We start from the raw sequence: 21,862 nt of genomic DNA, 5'->3' as shown, positions 1-21,862 counted from the left end.
AGAGGTGGGGGTCTGGGAGTCAGGACTCCTAGGTTGTGTTCCTGGCTCTGGGGGAGGGGAATGGCATCTAGTGGGGTAGAGCGGGGGGGTTGGGAGCCAGGACTCCTGGGTTCTATCACTGGGATGGGGTGGGGGGGGAGGAATGTGAGATAGTTAATAGAGGTGGGGGAATGAGATGTAGAAGCCTAGGTTTCTCTGTCACTGATTATCACTTAGACCCATATTTTCAATAGACAGAGAGCAGTTCTCATTGCACCAGCGAGCTCCCCAGTGCATTGCTATAGTCACACCAGTGCAAATTCCCCTAGTGTAGCCAACCCCGAATAGACCAGGCACTGGCTTAGCTTCTCCAGGGCTCAAGGATGTCTCCTTTAGCTCTGCTCTCTTCTTCAGCACACGGCAACAAGGAGTTCCAATAAAGCAGCCTCCACAAGGTTGGGGACAAACAGATAAAAAGGTTGAGTTTATTTATTTACAGGCTCTAACGCTACTGCCTGGGCTATTTTCAGAGGGTTCAAAAGCACAGCAAAATGAAAACAGGCTCAGAAAACAAACAGCAACACTCATAAAAACACTCCGAAGCGCCGACACACAAGTAAAATACAGGACTATCAAAATGAAACTTGTTTGCTTCTATAACCATCAACCAGCTCCGCATCTAGGATCTTCGTCCTGGAGATTGGACGTTCCCATCATCCCTCACCCAGGCAAATACGCAACCTGTCCCACCTCCGCTGTCCAGGAGGGACATGTGAGAGCATTTAGGGCAGGTATTGAGGACTTGTCAACATGGGAGAGATTTCCTGACATGGCTATTCCACTCTGGTCTAGTTTAGCTATTCCATCCTAACTCCCCCAGGTGGACACTCTTGTCCAAAATAAAGGTGTTTTTATTTTGGAATAATTACATGGAATGCTGACTCCAGAGTAAAGTCACTTTTTATTTCCCAATAGTGTGTCCACACTGAAGTGTTATTCTAGAAGAGCTATCATACAATAGTTATTGCGCTAAAGCTACGCTAGTCATTTCTCCTTCCCCGCAGACAAACCCTATGCTGGGCCAGTCCTTCGGCCTTCAGCAAAGATGCTGAACCACCAAGTGCAGTATTGCTCTCAAGAGCAGCTTTTCAGGGGGCAAGGATGGCCCAGTGGTTAGATCACTGGTTTGGGACTCCCCAGCTCTTGGTTCAGGTCCCTTCTCTGCCACCGCCTTTCTGTGTGACCTTGGGAAAATCACTTAGGCCAGGTCTATGCTACCAAGGGCTTGTCTACACGGTGCAGCTTTTAGCAATAAGGCTGTGTCGACACAGCCTTGTCGCTAAAAGTCAGCATGTGTGAACACTCTGTATCGGTATTTTGCTAGCACTTTTGCCAACAAAATACTTCCAGCCCTGCGAGCGGCAGTAGCTTTGTCGGCAGGAGAGCGCTCACACTAACACTTGCATCGGCAAAACTTTTGTCTTTCGCGGGGGGGCTTTTTTAAGTACCCATGAAAGACAAAAGTTTTGTTGACAACGTCGCAGTGTAGACAAGCCCTGTGTTTTTTCAGCAAAGCTTTGTCAATTGGGAGTCAGACAAAATCGTGTCTCCAGAGCTGTGCCGGCAAAACCCACACCTAGCCAAAGCTTACCCTGGCCAGTGAGCCCTTCTGCTGGCATACTTTATGTCATTCGAGGAGGTGGTTTAACTATACTGGGAAAACAGGGAGGTGGGGACTCAGCTGGGATAGCTAGAGTGATGTATGTAGTGTGGTCTGCCCTATAGCATCTCTGTGCCTCTATTCCCCAACTGTAAATGGGCATGTTAGTCTTTGCCTACCTCACAGGGGTGTGTGAGATGCTACAATGAGAAAAGGGTTAGATAGAGTTTAAACAGGACTCTTCTTCCTGCATCAACCTATTCCCCCTGTATGTCTTTTCTGGAGCAAGTGAATAAGTTTTCCCTACTTTATACTCCGGATAACATGACTCAGAAGGGATATAGCGAATTATGGGCTCAAAGTGTGGGGCAGAGTTACACAATTCACCCTCACAGTGCCAATGCAAGGTGGGTGGGAAGCACTGTTATCCCCCTGCCCTCCCTATTTTACAGATGGAGAAACTGAGGCACAAGGCAGCAACAATGACTAACCCCATCCCAGACAGAGATTTCTGGCAGAATGAGGATTGGAACTCAGGGCTTCCCCAGCCCAGCCCTGTGCTCAGTCCCCTCCAGATCAGACCATCCCTCTCCCTGGCTTCTCATCTGGCTCGTGCGTTGTCTCCAGAGCTGAGTCCAGTTGCAGACTAAGTGTCAGTGTTGACGATTCAGAAAGAGCTCAGCTCCCAGGCTGAGTTTGAGGGGCTGGCATTTAAAAGCAGGATCTTTCAACTTCTCCACTGAGGAGTCACTGAGAGATGATAAATCTGATACAATTTTGCAGTCACTTTCCCAAGTTAGAACCGCACTTCAGCTGCCTCTTTGTTCCCGTTAAGAGAACAGGCAGAATGCATTTCTTTGGCAGTGCATGTGGCCAAAAATCTTTGTCAACCACCCATCCATTTTCATCCCTCCCTTTTCCTTTCCATGGCCCCACTGGCTTAGATTTCCTATGGCCCCAGGACACATTTACAGCGCTGCCAATCCCAAGATGTTAAAAAATTCAAGAGTCAAGCTCCAAAAATCATCAGACTGATTTTAAAAAATCAAGAGGTTCTTTTTTTTTTTTAAAAAAAAATCAATTTAGGGATTTTTATTCACTTTCCTGTTTCGGAGCCTTTAGGTTCATACTCGGGTCCCATTTTCAAGTTTTTCTCTTCAACCACGAAGACTAGAAAGTGTTTTAAATGAAAGGTCAGATTCACTCCTAATCACGTCTCCAGGAGCTGGGGCTTAAAGGAAAACACCACATGTCATGAGACTCATGCTAAAATTGTGAGTGTTGGCAACCCTATGTTTAGCATCATTCAGTCCCATTTTCACGGCAACTCATTGGTGTGCAAAGTCATTGTATTATCTTGGAATAGCAATGCTACAAGGACCCTGACACTAGGTCTGCTGAAAAGGTTTAACTAGGGAACAGGAGTTTTTTGGTCTGGACGCAGTATTCCAGTAATGCAGCCTACAGAGGTGTCACAATCTCTGCCATTCACTTTAGTGAGTTAAAACCTGCTCATGCCCTCGGAATGGAGGAACTGCTACACTGGATCAGGGCTCCATGTAGCTCCATATCCTGTCTCTTACAGCGGCCAGCGTCAGCTGCTTTAGACAAAGGTGCATTTATACAATTTCCTGCCCCAGGGGGAATTTTGTTCCTCACCTCCATCAGCCAGTGACTGGCTCGTGCCCAATAGCAGGAGCGTTTATAACATGCCCGCATTTTTCGCTTTGGTTGTGGAATGGCAGAGTTCGTTACCTGCAGCAGGCCTGATTTTTCTGAAGTGACTATTGATTTTGGTTGCCTCCATTTTTGGAAGCATGACTTGAGACCCTTTCTGGGGACTGCTTTTCAGAGTGGGGGCTCAGCACCTTTCCGAAAACCAAGCCACTTTCAAAGGCATCTTAAACCACTTTGGAAAATGTAGCCCATTCACAACTAAAGTTTTTATGAAACACTTATTACTGTGGCAATGGGCAGAGTAGTATCTAATGGAATGAGTTCCATAGGTTAATTACACATTGGGTACAACTACTTTTTTTCTTTTATCATCTTTAAATAGGTGGCTTTTTCAATTCCACCATGTGCCCCCTATGGTAGTTGTGTTATGGGAATTGCATGAAGGGAAGTACCCCGCTGTACCGTTCATTTCCTCCATCATTCTACCTCAGCTCTACACTAAGTCCTGACCTTTATAAATCTATCCAAGACCCTGATATTTTTCTTTGCTCTTCTGCATCACATCTCTATTTCTGCCATATCCTTTCTCCTATGGTGTATAAGACAGTTGGCCGCAGTACCCAAGCCTAGGGGGGGTTGACCCTTTAGGACGTGGCCTTAGGGGCTGGGTTTTTCAGAGGCACGTGGTGTTGGACAGAGCTGCCTAGTTTTGCCATTGATTTCAGCGAGAGCAGACTCAGGGAATCATTTCAGAAAACACCCCATTACGTTTCCAGTGACATTCTCAGTACAGCCTTCTGTCTCCTTCAGCTGGATGCTGTTCAGCGCATGCTGTTCTGTGTATGGTGCTCCCAATGGTACTGCAGCAGTAACCCCCCTGCTCCCAAAAAGCCTTCTTTATAGTGGGCTAGTCTTTGGTACCCCCCCTCTAGCAGGCTCACTACTTTAGCACCCCCACCCTGCCCACTTTAGCACCCCAGCAACAGGTCTGCTGCTGTAGGTAGTGGCCTCGTAGACAGAGTTGGTCCACGGTTTGGGCACACCTCACACCTCTAACTGCAGACAATGTATTCCCATTCAGCCCTGGTGACTCTTTGTTGGCCATCCTTTGAAACGCCGCTGGAGCATTTATCATTCCAAAGGGAAGCACCAGCAGGCAAACTGGCTGGCGTTTCCAAGGACTGACAGTGCCATGGAGCCCTTGGCAGATACGGTACCGATCTACCAGTCCATCGGGCTTTCTGACTGGGTTCAGCTTTCAGACTCTCAGATCCCTGTGACATGCCCTCAAACTGTCCACGAAGATATACATCTCAGTTTTTCTAGGAAGACACCTCTGACGGTCTCTCAAAGTCACTGGCACGGAAACCCTGCATACGATTTGTACCAGCCCCTTTACTGAGCAGGCAGAAGCATCTGCACTATGCTTCCATCACCAGCAGAACAGCTTTCATTTTTTAGCACAAGAGCTCATTCTAGCATCAGCCTTACGTGCTTCCCCAGAAATACCAGTGACAGGTGAAAAACTCCTGTTTCTTCTTTCAATGTGCACCGTTCACAAACTTTCTTGAAGGCATATAACAAACCCACCCCAGATCAGGCATCCATCAGCAGTGCGTTTACAGAATAACTGTTTAAGCTGTGGAGGTTATTCTTCATCTGTCACCATCACCCTCAGGTGAAAGACCAACAGCTGCTGGAACAGTCTCTCTGCTCATGACTGTGACAGTCCTGTGTCTCTTCCTGACAATGCCATCCCTCGAGATCTTGCTCCTTGTCAATGTAATGTTCCTCCTGGCATTGATACTCCTGGCATTGTGGTTGTCAAAGGTTCCACTCCATGTGTAACATTTCCAGTTCCAGCTGCAATACCACACACTGGTCTCCCACCAAAAAACACCCCATCCTTATTGATGAACAAGATCACGAGTCTGAATCTTTTGATCTTCTAGTTCACACAGGAGGTTGAGTCTCAGGTTGCACAAAGGCCTCTGTTATGTAGGCTATACCTCTCCTGATGCAGTTCTTTCTTGATATCCCATGTCTTTCCACCTGTCTTTCTATTTAACAGGTCTATCTAAGTGTCTGTCTTCAAAGCATCCTGTCATTGTGGCACCTAAGGTGCTAGCACAAAATTAAAGGTTGTAAATAATTTAACATCTAAGTTTAATGTTTGTCACTTAATCAGATCAATTGATTTTATGGTTCCTCACCATATGCATGAAATCAAACTTCAAACCAAAAACGACAAAAGTTTTCTTCTTTCACTTCAAGTGTCTGTTTCTTTAAGAACAAGGAACTTCCTGGACCAAGTAGCTCTGAATATTCCAACAGAACTCTGGATCAGCTGGCAGTTGCATTCCGGTTCCAAGTTTCCCATTCTGATGATGCAAAAACCATTCATAGACTCCATGGGAGGATTGTTTTTTTCACTGGGCTGTGGGGTGTTTGTACACTGAAGCGCCAAACCCCACTCTGTCAGAAACAGACACTCAAGCCAAAACCCAAATTTGAAAGTGCTTGGGGATTCCAAATCTCATTTTCCTTCTCTTTTATGACCCACCAAAAAGCTAGGATCATCCCAAGACAATACAAGAGTCCAAATGAAGCCTGGTTCTTTAGTCAGCTGTACAGTACAATTTTCTGGGTCTTTTTATGGGAGGTTTAAAAACATATGTAGGCCCAAATTCTTAGACCTCGGTGCCTAAACTGTTAGATATTAGACAGATGTTTCATGCACTACTGAAAGGCACTCAGATGCTACTGTGATGAACGTGATATAAAAACCACTAGAGTAGAATAGTAGCAGAGAGGTAGCCGCGTTAGTCTGTACCCACAAAAACAACGAGGAGTCCGGTGGCACCTTAAAGACTAACAGATTTATTTGGGTATAAGCTTTCGTGGGTAAAACACTTCTTTACTAGAATAGAATAGACTTCTCAGTTGGAGTTTTTCACTGCTTTCAGGTCAATGACAACACTAATGTACACTAGCTGAGGATTTGGCCCCTACAGCCATATGAAGGCATCTAAATGAAAGCTGCCTGGTTCTCAGGGGCACTGGGCAGCCATAAAGACTATCAGTGTCAAGGAGAAGCAGCAGTTTTTCATTTATTACTATCATGGGTGTAATGCCTGGGGCCCCAGTCATGGGCCAGGAGCACAGCACCTCTGAAAAATTAGGCCACTCATTTAGGCTGGAGTTTTCCAAAGATGTAATGACGTATGCAGTGTTGTTGTAGCCGTGTTGGTCCCAGGACGTTAGAAAGACAAGGTGGGTGAGGTAATACCTTTTATTGGACAAACTTCTGCTGGGGAGAGAGACAAGCTTTCGAGCCCCATGGAGCTCTCCTTCAGGACTGGGAAAGGTACTCAGGGGAAGTCTACACTTAAAATTCTGCATCGGCGCAGCTGCAGTGCTTCAATGAAGACACTCTATGCTGACAAGAGAGCTCTCCCAGTGGCATAGTCAACCAGTGACAGCTCTCCTGTCAACATAGCACTGTCTACATTGGCATTTAGGTCAGTATAACACCACCCTTGAGTGACATAGTTATACTGAAGTAATTCTGTGGTGTAGACCAGGGCTCAGAGCGTCACAGCTAAATATAAGATTGAACAGATAGTTTAGCATAAGTTGTTAGCCATTATTCTAAGGGACCATTCAAGGCAAAATGTGACTAACACCCTTGTAGTCACAGAACAAAAAGGGGGTTAGTGGGTTACATGAATATAATAAGCCATAAATCCAGTGTCTTTATTAAGACCATGATTTTAAGTGTCTAGCAAAGTTATGAATTTAAACTCCCAGGCTCATGTTTTGAAGGTATTCAGCAGGTTTCCTTTGAGGATGAGGACTGAGAGGTCAGATATGGGGGGGATCACTTTGTGGCAAGTGTTCACTGGTGATAGAGTTTTTGTCTTTTATCATTTTTCTGTGTGAGTTCATTTGAGAGCATAGAGATTGTCTGGCCAGTATAACTATGTCACTGAGGGGTGTGGATCAGTCACACCCCTGAGTGATGTAGTTATATCAAGTAATTCTGCAGTGTAGACCAGGGCTAAGTTTCCCAGATCTGAAGAAGAGCTCTCTGTAGCTTATAAGCATGTCTATCTCACCAACGGAAGTTGGTCCAATAAAAGATATTACCTCACCCACCTTGGTTCTCTAATGATTTAATGAGTTAATCTGCATACTTACAACCACTTTGCATGTCATCATAAACTGCAGGTTCTGGTGAACAGAATGTTGGAAATCATTAAGACAGGGATTGATAATAAGACAGAAAATATCATATTGCCTCTTTATAAATCCATGCTATGCCCACATCTTGAATACTGCATGCAGATGTGGTCGCCTCATCTCAGAAAAGATATACTGGAATTGGAAAAGGTTCAGAAAAGGGCGACAAAAATGAATAAGGGTATGGAACGGCTGCCGTATGAAGAGAAATAAGATTGGGACTTTTCAGCTTGGAAAAAAAAGATAACTAAGGGGGGATATGATAGAGGTCTATAAAATCATGACTGGTGTGAAGAAAGTAACTAAGGAAGTGTTATTTACTTCTTCTCATAACACAAGAACTAGGGGTCACCAAATGAAATTAATAGGTAGCAGGTTTAAAACAAACAAAAGGAAGTATTTCTTCACACAATGCACAGTCAACCTGTGGAACTCTTTGCCAGAGGATGTTGTGAAGGCCAAGACTATAGCAGGGTTCAAAAAAGAATAAATTCATGGAGGATAGCTCCATCAATGGCTATTAGCCAGGATGGTGTCCCTAGCCTCTGTTTGCCAGGAGCTGGGAATGGGTGACGGAATGAATCACTTGATGATTATCTGTTCATTCCCTCTGGGGCACCTGGCATTGGCCACTGTTGGAAGACAGGATACTGGGCTAGATGGACCATTGGTCTGACCCAATATGGCTGTTCTTATGTTATCTTCTAACACTGCGCTGCCCCCAGCAATGATGGGGCAGGACATAAGGCCAAGGTTTGTGCAGCAAGCTGCAGGGAGTAGGGTGGATTGTTGAGTGCTGGAGAGAGTGTCTCGGTCCTGTCTGAAGTGTGCTGAAAATGCTGGAGGGAATGGATCCTGGAGTATCAGGGCTGCTGTCTGGGAGGCAACTAGGGGATCATGTGTCTTGTACTGAATCCCCTCATATTCCATCCCTGCCAGCTGGGCCCACTGCTGCTGCCTTCTGCTTTTCCCATGCGTTCCTTCCCTGCTGGGATCCAGCGCCAGGGGGTAGCGAAAGGCAAGCCAGGGAGGCGCCTTGACTGCTCACGTGTGGCAGAAAGAGGGAGCTGAAGGCAAACACTTGGGGGTGGGGAGACGCATGAAATTCCAGCTGGGATGTGGGAATACGTGACAGCAGTTGCAAAATGCAAGGGTGATTCAGGATATGCTGGACACTTGATGGTTGGATACACCAGCCTAAATGTGGATTTAAGTAGTCTGAAGTATTTAATGTTACCACACTGACTCTTTAGTCTCTTAAATGGTCCAGGGCTGAAGGGGAATCTCTCTTTGGGTGTCAAGTAGTGTGCTCGGAGGGTGGCTAAGTCCAGATCAATCCTCCCTTCTTCATTACAGTACAGCAGGTGTTTAAAACACAGCTTTCTCCTCTATGAGTAACAGGAAAATAGATTTTTTAAAAATATTTACAGAGTCTAAAACTATCACCGGGCTATTTACAAGGTTACAAAAATTTAAAAAAAGGAAAATCGAAACAGACTTGGAAAACAGAGTCACAAGAGCAGTTAGAGATAGTAATTGATCCAACATGGAAGCAGAAATATGGGACAAGCCAAATGAAATTACTTTGAGTGATAACTGTTACCTAGCTTTTCAGTGATGATCCTAACTAGAGGCAGTCGAAAAACAGGGTGGAAGGGGAGGGGAAGCAAAAAAAATAATAAAAATAAAAATTTCAGGTCCAGTTTTCAAAATTCTAAAATTTGCACAGAAGTTTTGAAATTCCAGACAATGTTGGCCATGTTCTAGAGATGTTCAAAAAGAAAAAAAAAGGGGGGGGGAGAGGAATTCACAATCAATGTTGGAAAATTAATTTCTTCTCTTTTCTTTTTCATCAAAATTCAAAAGGTCAACATAATTTTTCATCAAAATGTGACAAATGTTGACCAGCTCTAACCTTAACCTTTCCCCGCCAACCTATGCTTAGTCTACAAGTATGGAGATGCCAGCACTCCAGTAGCCCATGCAGTCAACGGCTCGGCTTGCTAGGCTGTTGTGTCTCTGGACACTTGAACCTCTGCAGGGTAGGGATTGAATTGTTCGTTCCACTCACCGGAGGAGCATGGGACTTTGCTGCTGCTCTCAGCACAGGATGCTTCCAGTCTTGGCCTATCTGCCTTTCCATTCTGGCCTGGGCCTCCTAAGAGTCCTTTTACGACAGCACCATGATCCTTGTGAGGATCACATGGAGTGAAGATGGAGAGGATCAGAGATGGAGAGGGCTCAGCAACCGCCTTGTCCAGAGTGGGGCCAAAGCTGGTGACGAGCCAGGGAAGGGATCTGGTCCAGCGCTGCAGGGCTGAATGAGGATATTGTGCGGCAGAATCGGAGGAGCCACTGGTACAGGCATTGGGGACATGGGAAGGGAGAAGGGGAGGAGCCAGTCCAAGGGAAAGGTCAAAGGGATGGTAAGGGGAGAGGAGGTGGATGGCGTGAATGCTGAAGGAAGAGAAGGACTGGAGAAAGGAGAAAGACAAGACCAGCTTCATAGCCATGGCCCCATTGCAGCATCACCAGCCCCACAGCTTCAAAAAGCAGGAGCCAGGCCCCAAAACCATCAGGAAGTTGGCTTAAAAATACTAAATTCAGCGTTGAGATTATTTGCCTTCTGGTGTCCGAGCCGCCAGGGATCACGTTTTCCTGCTTTTCTCTGCAACCAGGAGGACGAGAAATTTTCTAAACTGAAATTCTCATGAAAATCCCCTGCTCTAGGAGCTGGGGCTTTAGGGAAAATGCCAAATATCATGAGACTCACCATGAAACTGCAAGAGAGTTGGCAGTGGTGGTGGGAATGGGGGAGGGAACAGCAGTGGGGACAATGGGGGAGTTGGAGAGAAAGGCAAGATTCATGGGGTACCAGGAGAGGGAGAGTTGAGATTATGAGGTGCCAGGTGGGAGATTGGAGGGAGAGAGGCAAGATTCATGGGGAGTAAGGAGGGACGCAGGCAAGAATTAGGGGGAGCGAGGGGCAACAGAGAGGCTGCAGGGGGCAGTTAGTTTATCAGTGACGGGGCCGGGGCCCCGGGCGGAGCAGGCGAGGGGAAGGAAGGGTGGGGGAAGGCGCGGGACGGGAAGGACAGGGCCCAGGGCAGATCCAGCGGGTTATTGGAGAGGGCAGGGATGGAGATGGGGGAGGAAGGGAAAGAGGGCAGGGCGGGGAGGGGGGCAGAGGAGGTGCCCAGTGGGGATGAGAAGGAGGCAGAGGAGAAGGCAGAGGAGGCCTGCAGGGGGTTGCTGGTAGCGGCAGAGTTCTTGGAGGCGAAGAGCAGTGAAGGCTTGTCGCCGCCATGGGTGCGCTGGTGCCGGTTGAGGTGGGAGCTGCGGCTGAAACACTTCCCACACTCGGGGCACTTGTAGGGCTTCTCGCCGGTGTGCACGCGTTGGTGGATGGTGAGCTCTGAGCGCTGGATGAAGCTCTTGCCACACTCGGAGCACTGGTAGGGCTTTTCGCCCAGGTGGGTGCGTTGGTGGGTGATGAGGTTGGAGCTGACGCTGAAGCACTTCCCGCATTCGGGACAGCGGTAGGGCTTCTCTCCGGTGTGCATGCGCCGGTGAATGGTCAGGTCCGACTTCTGGATGAAGCCCTTCCCACAGTCGGGGCAGGCGTAGGGCTTCTCGCCCGTGTGGATCCGCTGGTGTTTCACCAGGGCCGAGCGCTGCCCAAAGCCCTTCCCACAGTCCGTGCACTTGAATGGCTTCTCCGCCGGTGGTGGCGGGAGCTTCCCCGCCGCCAGGCTCTTCCCGCAGTCCATGCACTGCTGGGCACGCAGCCTTGGGTGCAGCATGGGAGGTGAGATGCCACCCAAGCTCTTCCCGCAGTCAGTGCATTTGTGGGGCTTCCCTCCGGCCGCCACCTGGCCCTTGGGACTGGCACTGCCAGCCACATAGCTCTTCCCACAGTCCGTGCACTGGTGGGGCCTCTCGCCAGCATGCACCCGCTGGTGCTTGATCAGCGCCGCGCTCTGGCCAAAACAGCGCCCGCAGTCGGAGCACTTGAAGAGTTTGCCATGCTGGTGAGCAGCCAGGAAGCCCTTGAGGTGCTCGGGGCAACGGTAGGAGGCCTGCTCAGCAGCATGGATCTTCTGGTGCCGGTCCAGGTGGGAGCTGACGCTGAAACTCTTGCCGCAGTCAGGGCAGGTGTAGGGCCGCTCGCCGGTGTGGACACGCTGGTGCCGCTCCAGGTCGGAGCGTTGGATGAAGCGCTTACCGCAGTCACCACATTGGAAGGGGCGCTCACCGGTGTGTATGCGCTGGTGCTGGGTCAGGTTGGAGCTGCGGCTGAAACGCTTGCCGCAGTCACCGCACTGGTAGGGCCGCTCGCCGCTGTGGGTCTTGCGGTGCTTGGAGAGGGAGGCCCGCTGGGCAAAGCACTTCCCACACTCGGGACATTGGTGGGCAGTCACTGCCACCTCCTCCTCCTCTTCGGCCTGGCAGGCCCGGTGACGGGCCGCTGGGCTGCCGCTGCAGCCCTTGCCTCCTCCACAGGCATGGTGGCGGCGCTGTTCCCCCAGGTGGGTGCGCCGGTGTCGGTCCAGGTGGGAGCTGACACTGAAGCACTTGCCGCACTGGCCACACTGGTAAGGGCGCTCGCCAGTGTGGACACGTTGGTGCCGCTCCAGGTCCGACTTCTGGATGAAGCTCTTGCCGCAGTCACCACAGTGGAAGGGGCGCTCACCGGTGTGGATACGCTGGTGCTGTGTCAGGTTGGAGCCGCGGCTAAAGCACTTGCCACAGTCATCGCAGCGGTAGGGCTTCTCTCCCGTGTGGATCTTCTGGTGCTTGGCCAGAATGGAGCGCTGGCGGAAGCAGCGCCCACATTCCCCACACTGGTGCGGCTTCTCCGGCGTCTGCACCCGCTGCGCTGCTCGCCCGCAACCATAGTCCTTCCCACACTCAGTGCAGACGCCTGCCCCCCGCTGCTGCGACAGTGGGGACTCTTTCCCCTTCTTGAGGCCAGCACGGCGAGTGGCTTTGCCCTCTTGCTTCCTCGGCGCGGGGCTCTTCTGCTGCGGTGGCTGCCCTTCTGACCGGCACTGGCTCCCGCTGGCTTTACCCTGATCGGGGCCCTCAGTTTTTCCTGGCAAGGCCTCGGGTGACTCTGCCTTCTCAGAGCCTTCCTGAGGGGGGGTCTCCTCCTCGTTGTCACTTGGCGCCCCGTCACCTGCTGGAGAACCCAGACACAAGTCAGTCCCTACACTGAGGGGGAAGGGAGATTGGCCAAGGTAGGCATTAGCCCAGAGAGCTGCTGGGGAGATCGAAAAATCAGGAGCTGAATCTGCCCCACTCCCAGCCCTTCTGAGCTCTCAGGGGGAGGGGACTACTCCCGGGTGTTGTGGGAAGTGAGTGATGGCTGCCAGGAGGATCCAACAGCTGTTGGGGACAATCCTGACCTGGGTGACATGTGGTAGAATGGGGGGAACCACCATTCTGCTTTCGTTTATTCTGCACCTCAATTGTCTACAGCAGCCTGCTCACTCTCACTTAAAGCCATCTCTCCTTGCCTTGAGCTGGGACGGTGCCCCTCCACTTCTCTGTCCTGTATCCAATCCCTACTCACCTTTTCCTGGCCTGCAGGACTGCCCAACCCAGCCCCTGCCCTCATCTTGCTTCATATCACCCCATTCCCCTAGCCAGAGCCACACGGAGCACCAAACCTTCCACTTTCCACAATGGTTTAAAGCAAAGGTGGAGATTCCAGGCTAAGTAGCCTTGAAGTCGTGGTGAGAAAAGGCACTGTGACGCAACGATTTGGGAGGGGAGGGGGGGAGACGGACACACAGTTAAGGATGGTTGTGACAAGGTTTTGATTTAAAACTAATTATCAAACCACTCTGAAATCCAAACTAACAGTGAGATCAGCTTGAAAACTGGCATACCAACTATGGTTGCCACCTTTCTAATTGCTGGTAACTGGACCCCTGAGGCCCCTGCCCCGCCCCTTCCCCACAAGGCCCCACCCATGCTCCACCTCTTCCTTCGTGGCCCCACTCCCTTCTCCGCCTCATCCCCCAAGGCCCTGCCCCTAACTCTTCCTTCTCTCCCTTGTTGCTTGCTGGATTGTCGCCACCTCCCTCCCCCCCAGCTGGGTTCCCTCTGTTTTGGGGCTGGGACAGCAGCTGCTGCAGCCTGACAGGGAGCTTGCCTGCAGGTAGGAGGCAGTCCCAGCTGAGCAGGAGTTGGCACAGGTTAATGACCCAGCGCCGCCCTCCCGTCCCATGGTAACCGGACTGTTGGTGTACATCTGACCAGACACTGCCAAGTCTCCTTTTCTTGATTGGACTTTCCAGTCGAAAACTGGGCACCTGACAACCCTAATATGGGGTGAGGGTAGAAGTATGACAAATTTGGAGTCATTTGGTCCAGGGGTTCCTGAGAGACAGAGCACCCCCGGAACTCCCTGTTTGTCAAACATCACCTTGCTTAGCACAGGCAAAACAGAAATGCGGCACAAAGAATAAGCCGCCAAAACCATTTGCTACAAAGCTCTTAGCCATGCTTCCAGGAGGGGTGGAATGAACCACTGGAGAGCTCACAGAGAGAGAAGATACTTTACAGAGGAGCCTAAGGAGCGGGGCCACAGGCTAAGAGCTGGAAGTCTAGGAGGTCAAGTCTCCATTGGTCTCGTTACAATTGGTATGGCAACACTCATTTTTTCATGTTCTCTGTGTATATATATCTTCCCACTGTATTTTCCACTGCATGCGTCCGATGAAGTGGGTTTTAGCCCATGGAAGTTTATGCCCAAATAAATTTGTTTGTCTCTAAGGTGCCACAAGTACTCCTCGGTTTTTGTTGCTGATACAGACTAACACAGCTACCACTCTGAAACTTGTTAATATTGTGGTGTGCTTCACAGCTCTTATTGATCAAGGGCTCACAACCTTAATCAGAGATGGCAGAAGCTTCCTAACAATGGAGGGGGTTGCCCCTTCCCCCGCACTACCTCTTCCCCCAAAAACCTCTCCCCCTCTCTGCATCCTTACGGCCAGTAAAAGGTGGGAGGGCTATTAAAAGGGCTTTTAAAAGTGGTGGTGGGGTCACATAACCCCCCTGTTCCGGTGCCCCTGAACTTAACCTGAGGGAAGATAATCGTTCCCCTCATTTTACAGCTATGATTGCTGAGTTTGCACAAGGTCACTTCTAGCAGAGTTGGGAACAGAACCTAGGTCTCTAATACATCAGCTCCCCTGACTCGGGGCCTGTCTACACGGCACTGCAGTGCAGACTACGGGGATGTGAACTGTAGAGCACATCCAAATGTTGCATTCTAACTGCCCCATGTAGACCCTGCTGGTGCAAACTAAGAAGTGCCCAGCATGCACTGATGTAATCCTGTTTCAGAATGGACAACGTTTACGCAGACTAGGTACCTTTTAGCTCACACCAGCATACGGCAGAGTACAACATTTTGGTGACCTCGGCAATTTGCACCCCTGTAATCCAGACTGTGGCCCACGTAGATCGGACCTCAGTCACACTGCCTTTTAGAATGGATATGCAAATCTATGTGCTGCACTATTCTCTCTGTAGCCACTTCTCTCCCCACTAGTTCACACTTCCCTCCCTGCATCAGAGCCCAGAGCTCCTGACTCCCAGCCCTGCAGCACTGCCTGGCACGCACCCAGTAAGCCTGTCAGGACATCTGGAGATGCCACGCAAATTATGTATTTAACTGATTTGAATATTTGATTAATGTACTTGAATCCTATCACCATCAACCCTATGCTTCTACTGCCTCTGAAATGTCCATTTCTTCCCAGTTCTAAATACATAAATGTTATCAATAAGATAATTCCCCCTCAGTTCAGAAAGCTCTCACACACCCCTCCCTGGCCTCACTGACCCCCCCGTCACAACTCTCTTCAAATTTCCCCTTGTTCCCCTGCCCCTCCCCTCATAGCCACTAACTTTCCTCAAATCCCCCCTTGCTCCCCTGCCCCTCCCCTCATACCCCCTGAAATCTCCTCAAATCCCTCCTTGTTCCCTTTCCCCTCACCTCATGCCTACCAAATCTCCTTAAATCCCCCCTTGTTCCCCCGCCGCTCCCCTCATATCCCCCAAATCTCCTCAAATCCCCATTCTCCTGCCCCACCTTCATACCCCCCAAAGCTCCTCAAATCTCCCCTTGTTCCCCTGCCCCTCCCCTGATACCCCACACATCTCCTCAAATCCCCCCTTTCCCTGTGGCCCCTCCCACCCAAATCCTCAACCGCCCTTCTCCCTCTGGCCTCCTCCCCAAATTTCTTCTAATACCCTCTCCGCCCAAATCCCCCCTTTGCCTGTAGCCCCTCCCTCCAAACCCCCCTCTCCTTCTGAACCCTTCTCCCCCAAATCTCCTGAAACTCCCCGCTCCCTCCAGCCCCTACCCCCTCGAGTTTCTCATAATCGCCCTCCCGACTCCTTAAATTGCCCTGCACTGAATTTGTCTCTTATCCATAACTGCGGGGCTCCTCCTGGCTGGGAAATCCAGATCACACCCATGCCCTGCTGCACCATCCACTCCTTCACTCCCGGTGGGGACAGTGGTGTCAGATCAGATCCCTGTCTCTCACTCCCAGCCCTTTTGGCTCCTTCTCTGCCTAGATGACCCCTTGTCTTTCCTCCCTTTCCTCACACTTGCTGGTTTGTGGCATTCGACCCTTGTGATCTCGGTGCCCTACCTGATCCATCTACCCCACATGGCTATAACAGATCCATGTTTAACACACATACTGACAAGGTTCGGTGGCCAGCTGCAAACTAGGGATGAGAAAGTTCCACAGATTTAATTTAAGGTGCAAATTTAAACCAATTTAGTTAAACCAGTGCGAACCTCTTGGTTGGACCAGTGGAGTTTTCATTGATTCAGAATCAGTTTAAATTAAACCAAAACGAGCCCCTCTCAATCCAAAATAAGGGCTTGTCTACCACTGAAAGTTAATTTGGATTAAGGTAAATTGTGGCGTACCAACATGGGGAACAACTATTTGACAATTTGCTCTTCAATCTAGCAGAGAAAGGCAGAACGTGATCCAATGGCTGGAAGATGAAGCTAGAGAAACTCAGACTGGGAATCAGGTATAAATTTTTAACAGTGAGGGTAATTAACCATTGGAACTACTTACCAAGGGTTCGTGGCGGATTCTCCATCACTGCCCATTTTAAAATCAAGACTGGGTGTTTTTCTAAAAGCTCTGCTCAAAGAATTGTTTTGTGCCTGTGTTATCCAAGAAATCAGACTAGATGATCCTGTTGTAATCTGCAGGGCTGGAACAAGGACCATGGGGGCTCTGGGACACTGATGTCTCTGCATTGCCATGGGAGGCTTAGGCTGGGCTCCCATGGGAGGAGCCTGTGAGGCTGGGCTCAGCAGGACTACTGCCCAGCATGATGGCTGACTGGCTGATACCAGTACTTAAACCAGGAAGCCATGCAGGGGAGCTGTCTGAGCTACAGCATAGACTACCCGCCTGCCTCTGCTCCAGCCGCAGCCTGCGATAGTCCAGAGACTGCGGCTTCTGACTCTGGTTTGTCCTCAACTTTGCTATTGGATGGCTGATGCCTGACCCCGATCTCCTGGTAACCTGGCCCTGCCTGCCTCCTGATGCCTGACTCTCAGTTCGCTCTGTGGCCCATCTCCGACCCTGACTTTCCAGTAGCTGATTTGGCCTGACTGCTGCTCTGTTCAATAGGCCTGACTGCCCTCATCCCTGTCATGACAGTATGCTCAGACTATCTTTGCCTCTTCCCCTGATCCATCCAATCCCTCCACAGATGATGGAAGGGGTTGGCCACCCTCCAACCAGCTGCTCCCCCCAGTGGCCTGGGACCTGAGGATCAAGTCACCCATCTGCAGGCAGAGAACCTCGCACTACAGACCCACGCTGTGCAGCGTGCCCTCAATGCACAGACCCTAGGAGAGCAGCTAGCGCACTCATGGGGAGAAGCAGTGACACTCTGTGCCGGAACAAACCACCCATCACCTGAACTAGGCCTTGCGGTACCACTGCCCGAATGGTTCGATGGGGATCGTCAGAAATTCTGGGAATTTCTGGACCAATGCAGGCTGCTCTTCCTGTTCTGCCCCCGAGTGTACCCACAGACCAGACTAAGGTGAGGCTAGTCATCAGCCTGCTCTCTGGCAAAGCGCTCCATTGGGCTTCCCCACTGTTGGTGTGGAACAACCCTGCACTCTCCGACTGGGACGCCTTCCTGCAAGCCTTCGTGACCCTCTTTGATGACCGGCACTGCATCTGCACAGCAGAGCCTGCCCTCCAGAAGATTTGCCAGGGCTAGGAGCCGGCCACCTCCTACACCTCCCATTTCCGACGGCTCATGGCTGATGTTGAATGGAAGAAGTTCAGTTCCACTAGGGACTCAATGATGGGGTCAAGACCAACTAGTCTGCGTCAAAAACTGATCCACCTAGGCACCTTTATTGACCTTGCCCTGTGCATTGACTCTTGGCTGCGTGAACAGAAGGAGGAAAGGAGGGTTGGCCCGACACCCCGCACCTGCCCTCAACACCGAGGCCTGCAGAACTGAGCCCTGAACCCATGTAGGTTGACCTAGGTTGCCAACATCTGATCCCAGAGGAGAGAGTGCATCGACAACAGCTGAACCTCTGTTTTTACATGGGGGGAGGGATGGAATCAGGACACACCCTTGCCTCCTGCCCAGATCGGAATAACTTGGGAAATGGACCAGCCCAGGCCTGGCGGAGGTGTGTAAACTCCATGATCCAGAACCACCCCTACCCTCTAGTAGAGCCCCACCTGGGAACCATGGTGCCCCTCCGCATTTCTAATTGCTACTGAGATTGCAGGTCTTGGGGCAGGCGCAGTAGATCTCCCTATAGCTAGCGATGATAGACTCCGGGACTGCTGCCAACTTTATAGATGCTGAAGCAGCTAAAACCCTCTAGGTCTGGCCAAAACCCACACCGGATCATGTGGAGATGATTGATAGGTCACCTTGATTGTTGGGACCAGTGATTCAAGAGACCATCCGTAGTGGAAGGGCACCGAGAAATAATATGCTTTGATGTGATCTGCTCCCCATTCTTCCCGATAATTCTTGGCATTCCTTAGTTGGAGTAGTATGACCCATGTGCCTCTTGGTGGTGGAGGAGCATTAGCTTCTCCTTCGAATATGGTCAGAAAGCATGTCTCCAATGATGCAACCAACCCCAAAATGACCTGCACCTAGGCCCCAGGATGGAAGGAGACTCTCAGAAGCAGAACACTGGATAGCAGGGTCTACCCAGATGTGAGTGGCAACAGGTCAGAACCTCAGCTTCCCTGACAAATACCACGACTACCTGGATGTGTTCGAAAAGAAAAATGCAGACTCACTACCCCAACACAGAGACTTTGACTGCCTGATAGACCTACATGCCAAGCAAAGATGCCCTACCGGCAGATATACTCCACATCTGAACCACAGCTGGAGTCGCTATGTGTGTATATCCAGGAAAACCTCACCAACAGCTTCATTTGGCAATCCGCCTCTCCAGTGGGAGCACTAGTCCTCTTTGTGAAGAAGGATGGGTCACTACACCTCAGCGTAGACTATTGTGCACTGAACCAAGTGACTATTCATCACCGGTACCTCTTGCCCCTTATTCTGGAATTGCCTGAGGATGACCAGGATCTTCAAAGAACTAGACCTTGGGGAGGGAGCATACAATCTAGAGCACGTAAGACCTGGAGCCGAATGGAAGACCACTTTTTGCACCCAATATGGGCTCTTTGAATACTTGGTGATGCTGTTTGGCTTAACCAGTGCTCCTACAACATTTCAGCATTTTGTGAACAATGTGTTCAGGGATCTCCTAGACCAGTACGTGATTATCTACCTCGCCCATAAACAGGTATTTCCTGAGAACCTGGAGCAGAACTGTCACCAATGTCCTGGGGAGACTATGGAAGTATGGTTTGTATGCCAAACTGGAAAAGTGCACCTTCAACCAAACCACCATTTGATTTTTGCAATGCATCATCTTCCCAGAGGGAATTAGGATGGATCCACAGAAGGTGGGAGCCACTTACAACTGGGCAGCACCCCAAACCCTTCAGGAACTTCAGTGTTTCTGGGCTTTGCAAATTTTTATAGAAGATTCATCACTAACATCTCTTCTCACTGAACTTCCCTCCACCGCAAAGCTGTGTGATTCGCTTGGTCACCCAAAGCCCAGCTCGCTTTTGACCAGCTAAAAGCTGCCTTCACCACGGCCTCAATCCCAGCACACCTTGACCCAATTTGTCCATCAGTAGTGGAAACAGGTGCATCCAACGTGGTGCATGGAGTGGCACTCTCGCAGCAACTCAGACCCCAGTCAGTTCTGCACCGTTGTGCAATCTATTCCCGAAAATTTACTCCTGCCGAGACAAAGTATGGACAAACAACTGCTTACCATAAAAACTTTATTTGAAGAATGGCATCACCACCTGGAGGAAGCTCAGCACCCAGTACAGATCTTCACCAACCATAAGAATCTCGAGCACCCTTCCCAAGGCCTGAATGTTGAACCAGAGGCAGCTAAGTTGGGCCTTGTTCTTTTCTTGGTTTGAATTTACCATCACTTACCACAGGGAAAGCAAAATGGGAAAGCCGATGCTCTGTACAGAAGGGGGAATCCTACAGGGAAATGAAGAACTGACTTCTGGGCCTCCCTTCCTCCTCAAGCCCGGTAACTTTGCTAATGCCATAATTCAGCAAGACCTGCTCTCCCTCATTCAGTCCTCCCCAAAAGAAGACCTGCTTTCCCAAGAGACACAGCCCATGCCACTGTGACTAAGGTGCACTATGCAGGATGAGATAACATACTTCGACGAGCACATATATGTGCTCGTCAAAACGCCCCTGACTGAAGCTGTAATGGCTGTGCCATGACATTCCAATGGCAGCTCACTTTGGCCGCTGGAAGATCTCCGCATGGTTGCCTGTTTTTTCTGGTAGCCCCGCAAGCGGATTGAGGTCCAAGAAAATGTGGACTCCTGTGAGTGCTGTGCACGTACCAAGATACCCTGAACCAGAGCCCTTGGCGCCTTGGAACCCCTGGAGACTGCAGCTAGTCTTTGGTCCACCATCAGCCTAGATTTTATCATGGAGTTCCCACTGTCAGATGGCACACCATAGTCTTAATGATTGTGGACTGCCTGACCAAAATGGCCCACTTCGTCTCCTGCAACCAGCTGAAGGCCCAACTCCTACTGCATGATGTGGTTCAGCTCCACGGACTCCAAGCCACATAGTTTCCGATAGACAGCCACAGTTCCCTTCTCGCTTCTGGTGTGAAGCATTCAGGCTACTGGACATCCACATATCCACCTCCAATGCATACCACCCCCAAATAAAGGACAAACTGAACAGGAAAACCAAATACTGGAGCAGTACTTGAGGTGCTTTGTAAATTATCATCAAGGTAACTGGTCCATGCTCCTGCTTTATGCAGAGTGTTCTTACAACAATGCTGACAATGCTTCCACGGGTTGGAGCCCCTTCTTCGCTAATTACAGATTCCATCCCGGCATTACCAGCAGCCTCCCCGACCCCAGCCACCACCAAGTGGGTCCAACAGATCCATCTCATTCAGGAAGAACTCAAGAACCACCTAGAAGTGGCGAAGGTGGCCTACAAGAGGCATGCAGACCATCAGTGACAAGAAGCTCCAGTATTTACAGTAGGCCAGAATGTGTGGCTTGCCACCGTACATCTCCAGACCAGGAGATCCACTTGCAAATTGGACCACCAGCTCCTTGGACCCTTCCCAACATGCCAGCAGATACCCAGTTACCTTCAAACTCCAGCTTCCCCAGTCTCTCAAAATACACCCAGTTTTCCATGTCTCCCTTCTGAAGCCCTACACTGAGCTTGAACCACATCACTGCCTTCACCAGTTGATATCCAGAGTCATGAGGAATGTGAAGTGAATGCCTTCCTCAATTCCCGATGGACACCTGTATTATCTGGAATGGCTATGGCCCTGAAGAACACATTTGGGAGCCTGCCTTCCACATCTACAGCCCTGATGTGGTAAAAGAAATCCACAATGCTCACCTAGAAAAGCCTGGGCTGGCACCACCCCAAAAGGCTGGAATCTGGGCCCAGGGGGTTCTGGGCCACTGACACCTCTGTCACCACAGGAGGCTTAGGCAGGGCTCCCATGGGAGGACCGTGTGAGGCTGCGCTCGGCGGGACGTACGACCCAGCGGGACGGGAGTGGGGGCCCCTCACAACTCCTTCACTGGCTGATAACCAGTACTTAAAGCAGGAAGCCATGAGCGGAGCTATCTGAGCAAGAAC

General features: G+C 50.2%; 3 protein-coding genes across 6 annotated transcripts in view; 1 reads left to right on the top strand and 2 right to left on the bottom strand.

Annotated features, from left to right (window-relative positions):
- LOC119843027 (zinc finger protein 850-like) overlaps positions 1–21,862 on the top strand; it is a 765,636-nt gene that overhangs the window by 281,476 nt on the left and 462,298 nt on the right. The window lies entirely within an intron of this gene.
- LOC119842502 (zinc finger protein 251-like) overlaps positions 1–21,862 on the bottom strand; it is a 503,489-nt gene that overhangs the window by 471,504 nt on the left and 10,123 nt on the right. The window lies entirely within an intron of this gene.
- Positions 2,560–21,862, bottom strand: part of LOC119842466 (zinc finger protein 271-like) — a 638,009-nt gene continuing 618,706 nt past the window's right edge. For 3 of the 4 annotated variants that reach the window (XM_043496658.1, XM_043496657.1, XM_038370631.2), the window contains exon 5: positions 2,560–12,740. In XM_043496658.1, coding sequence (XP_043352593.1) covers positions 10,570–12,740 — 2,171 coding nt within the window. In that variant the 3' untranslated portion in view covers positions 2,560–10,569. The remainder of the gene's footprint in view (positions 12,741–21,862) is intronic. The other variant, XM_043496659.1, reaches the window with a different exon arrangement.

Source organism: Dermochelys coriacea, chromosome 14 (genome assembly GCF_009764565.3).
Source record: "Dermochelys coriacea isolate rDerCor1 chromosome 14, rDerCor1.pri.v4, whole genome shotgun sequence".
NCBI lineage: Eukaryota > Metazoa > Chordata > Testudines > Dermochelyidae > Dermochelys > Dermochelys coriacea.
The sequence above is the reverse complement of the archived record's forward strand: the minus strand, read 5'-3'. Positions and strand labels throughout refer to the sequence as shown.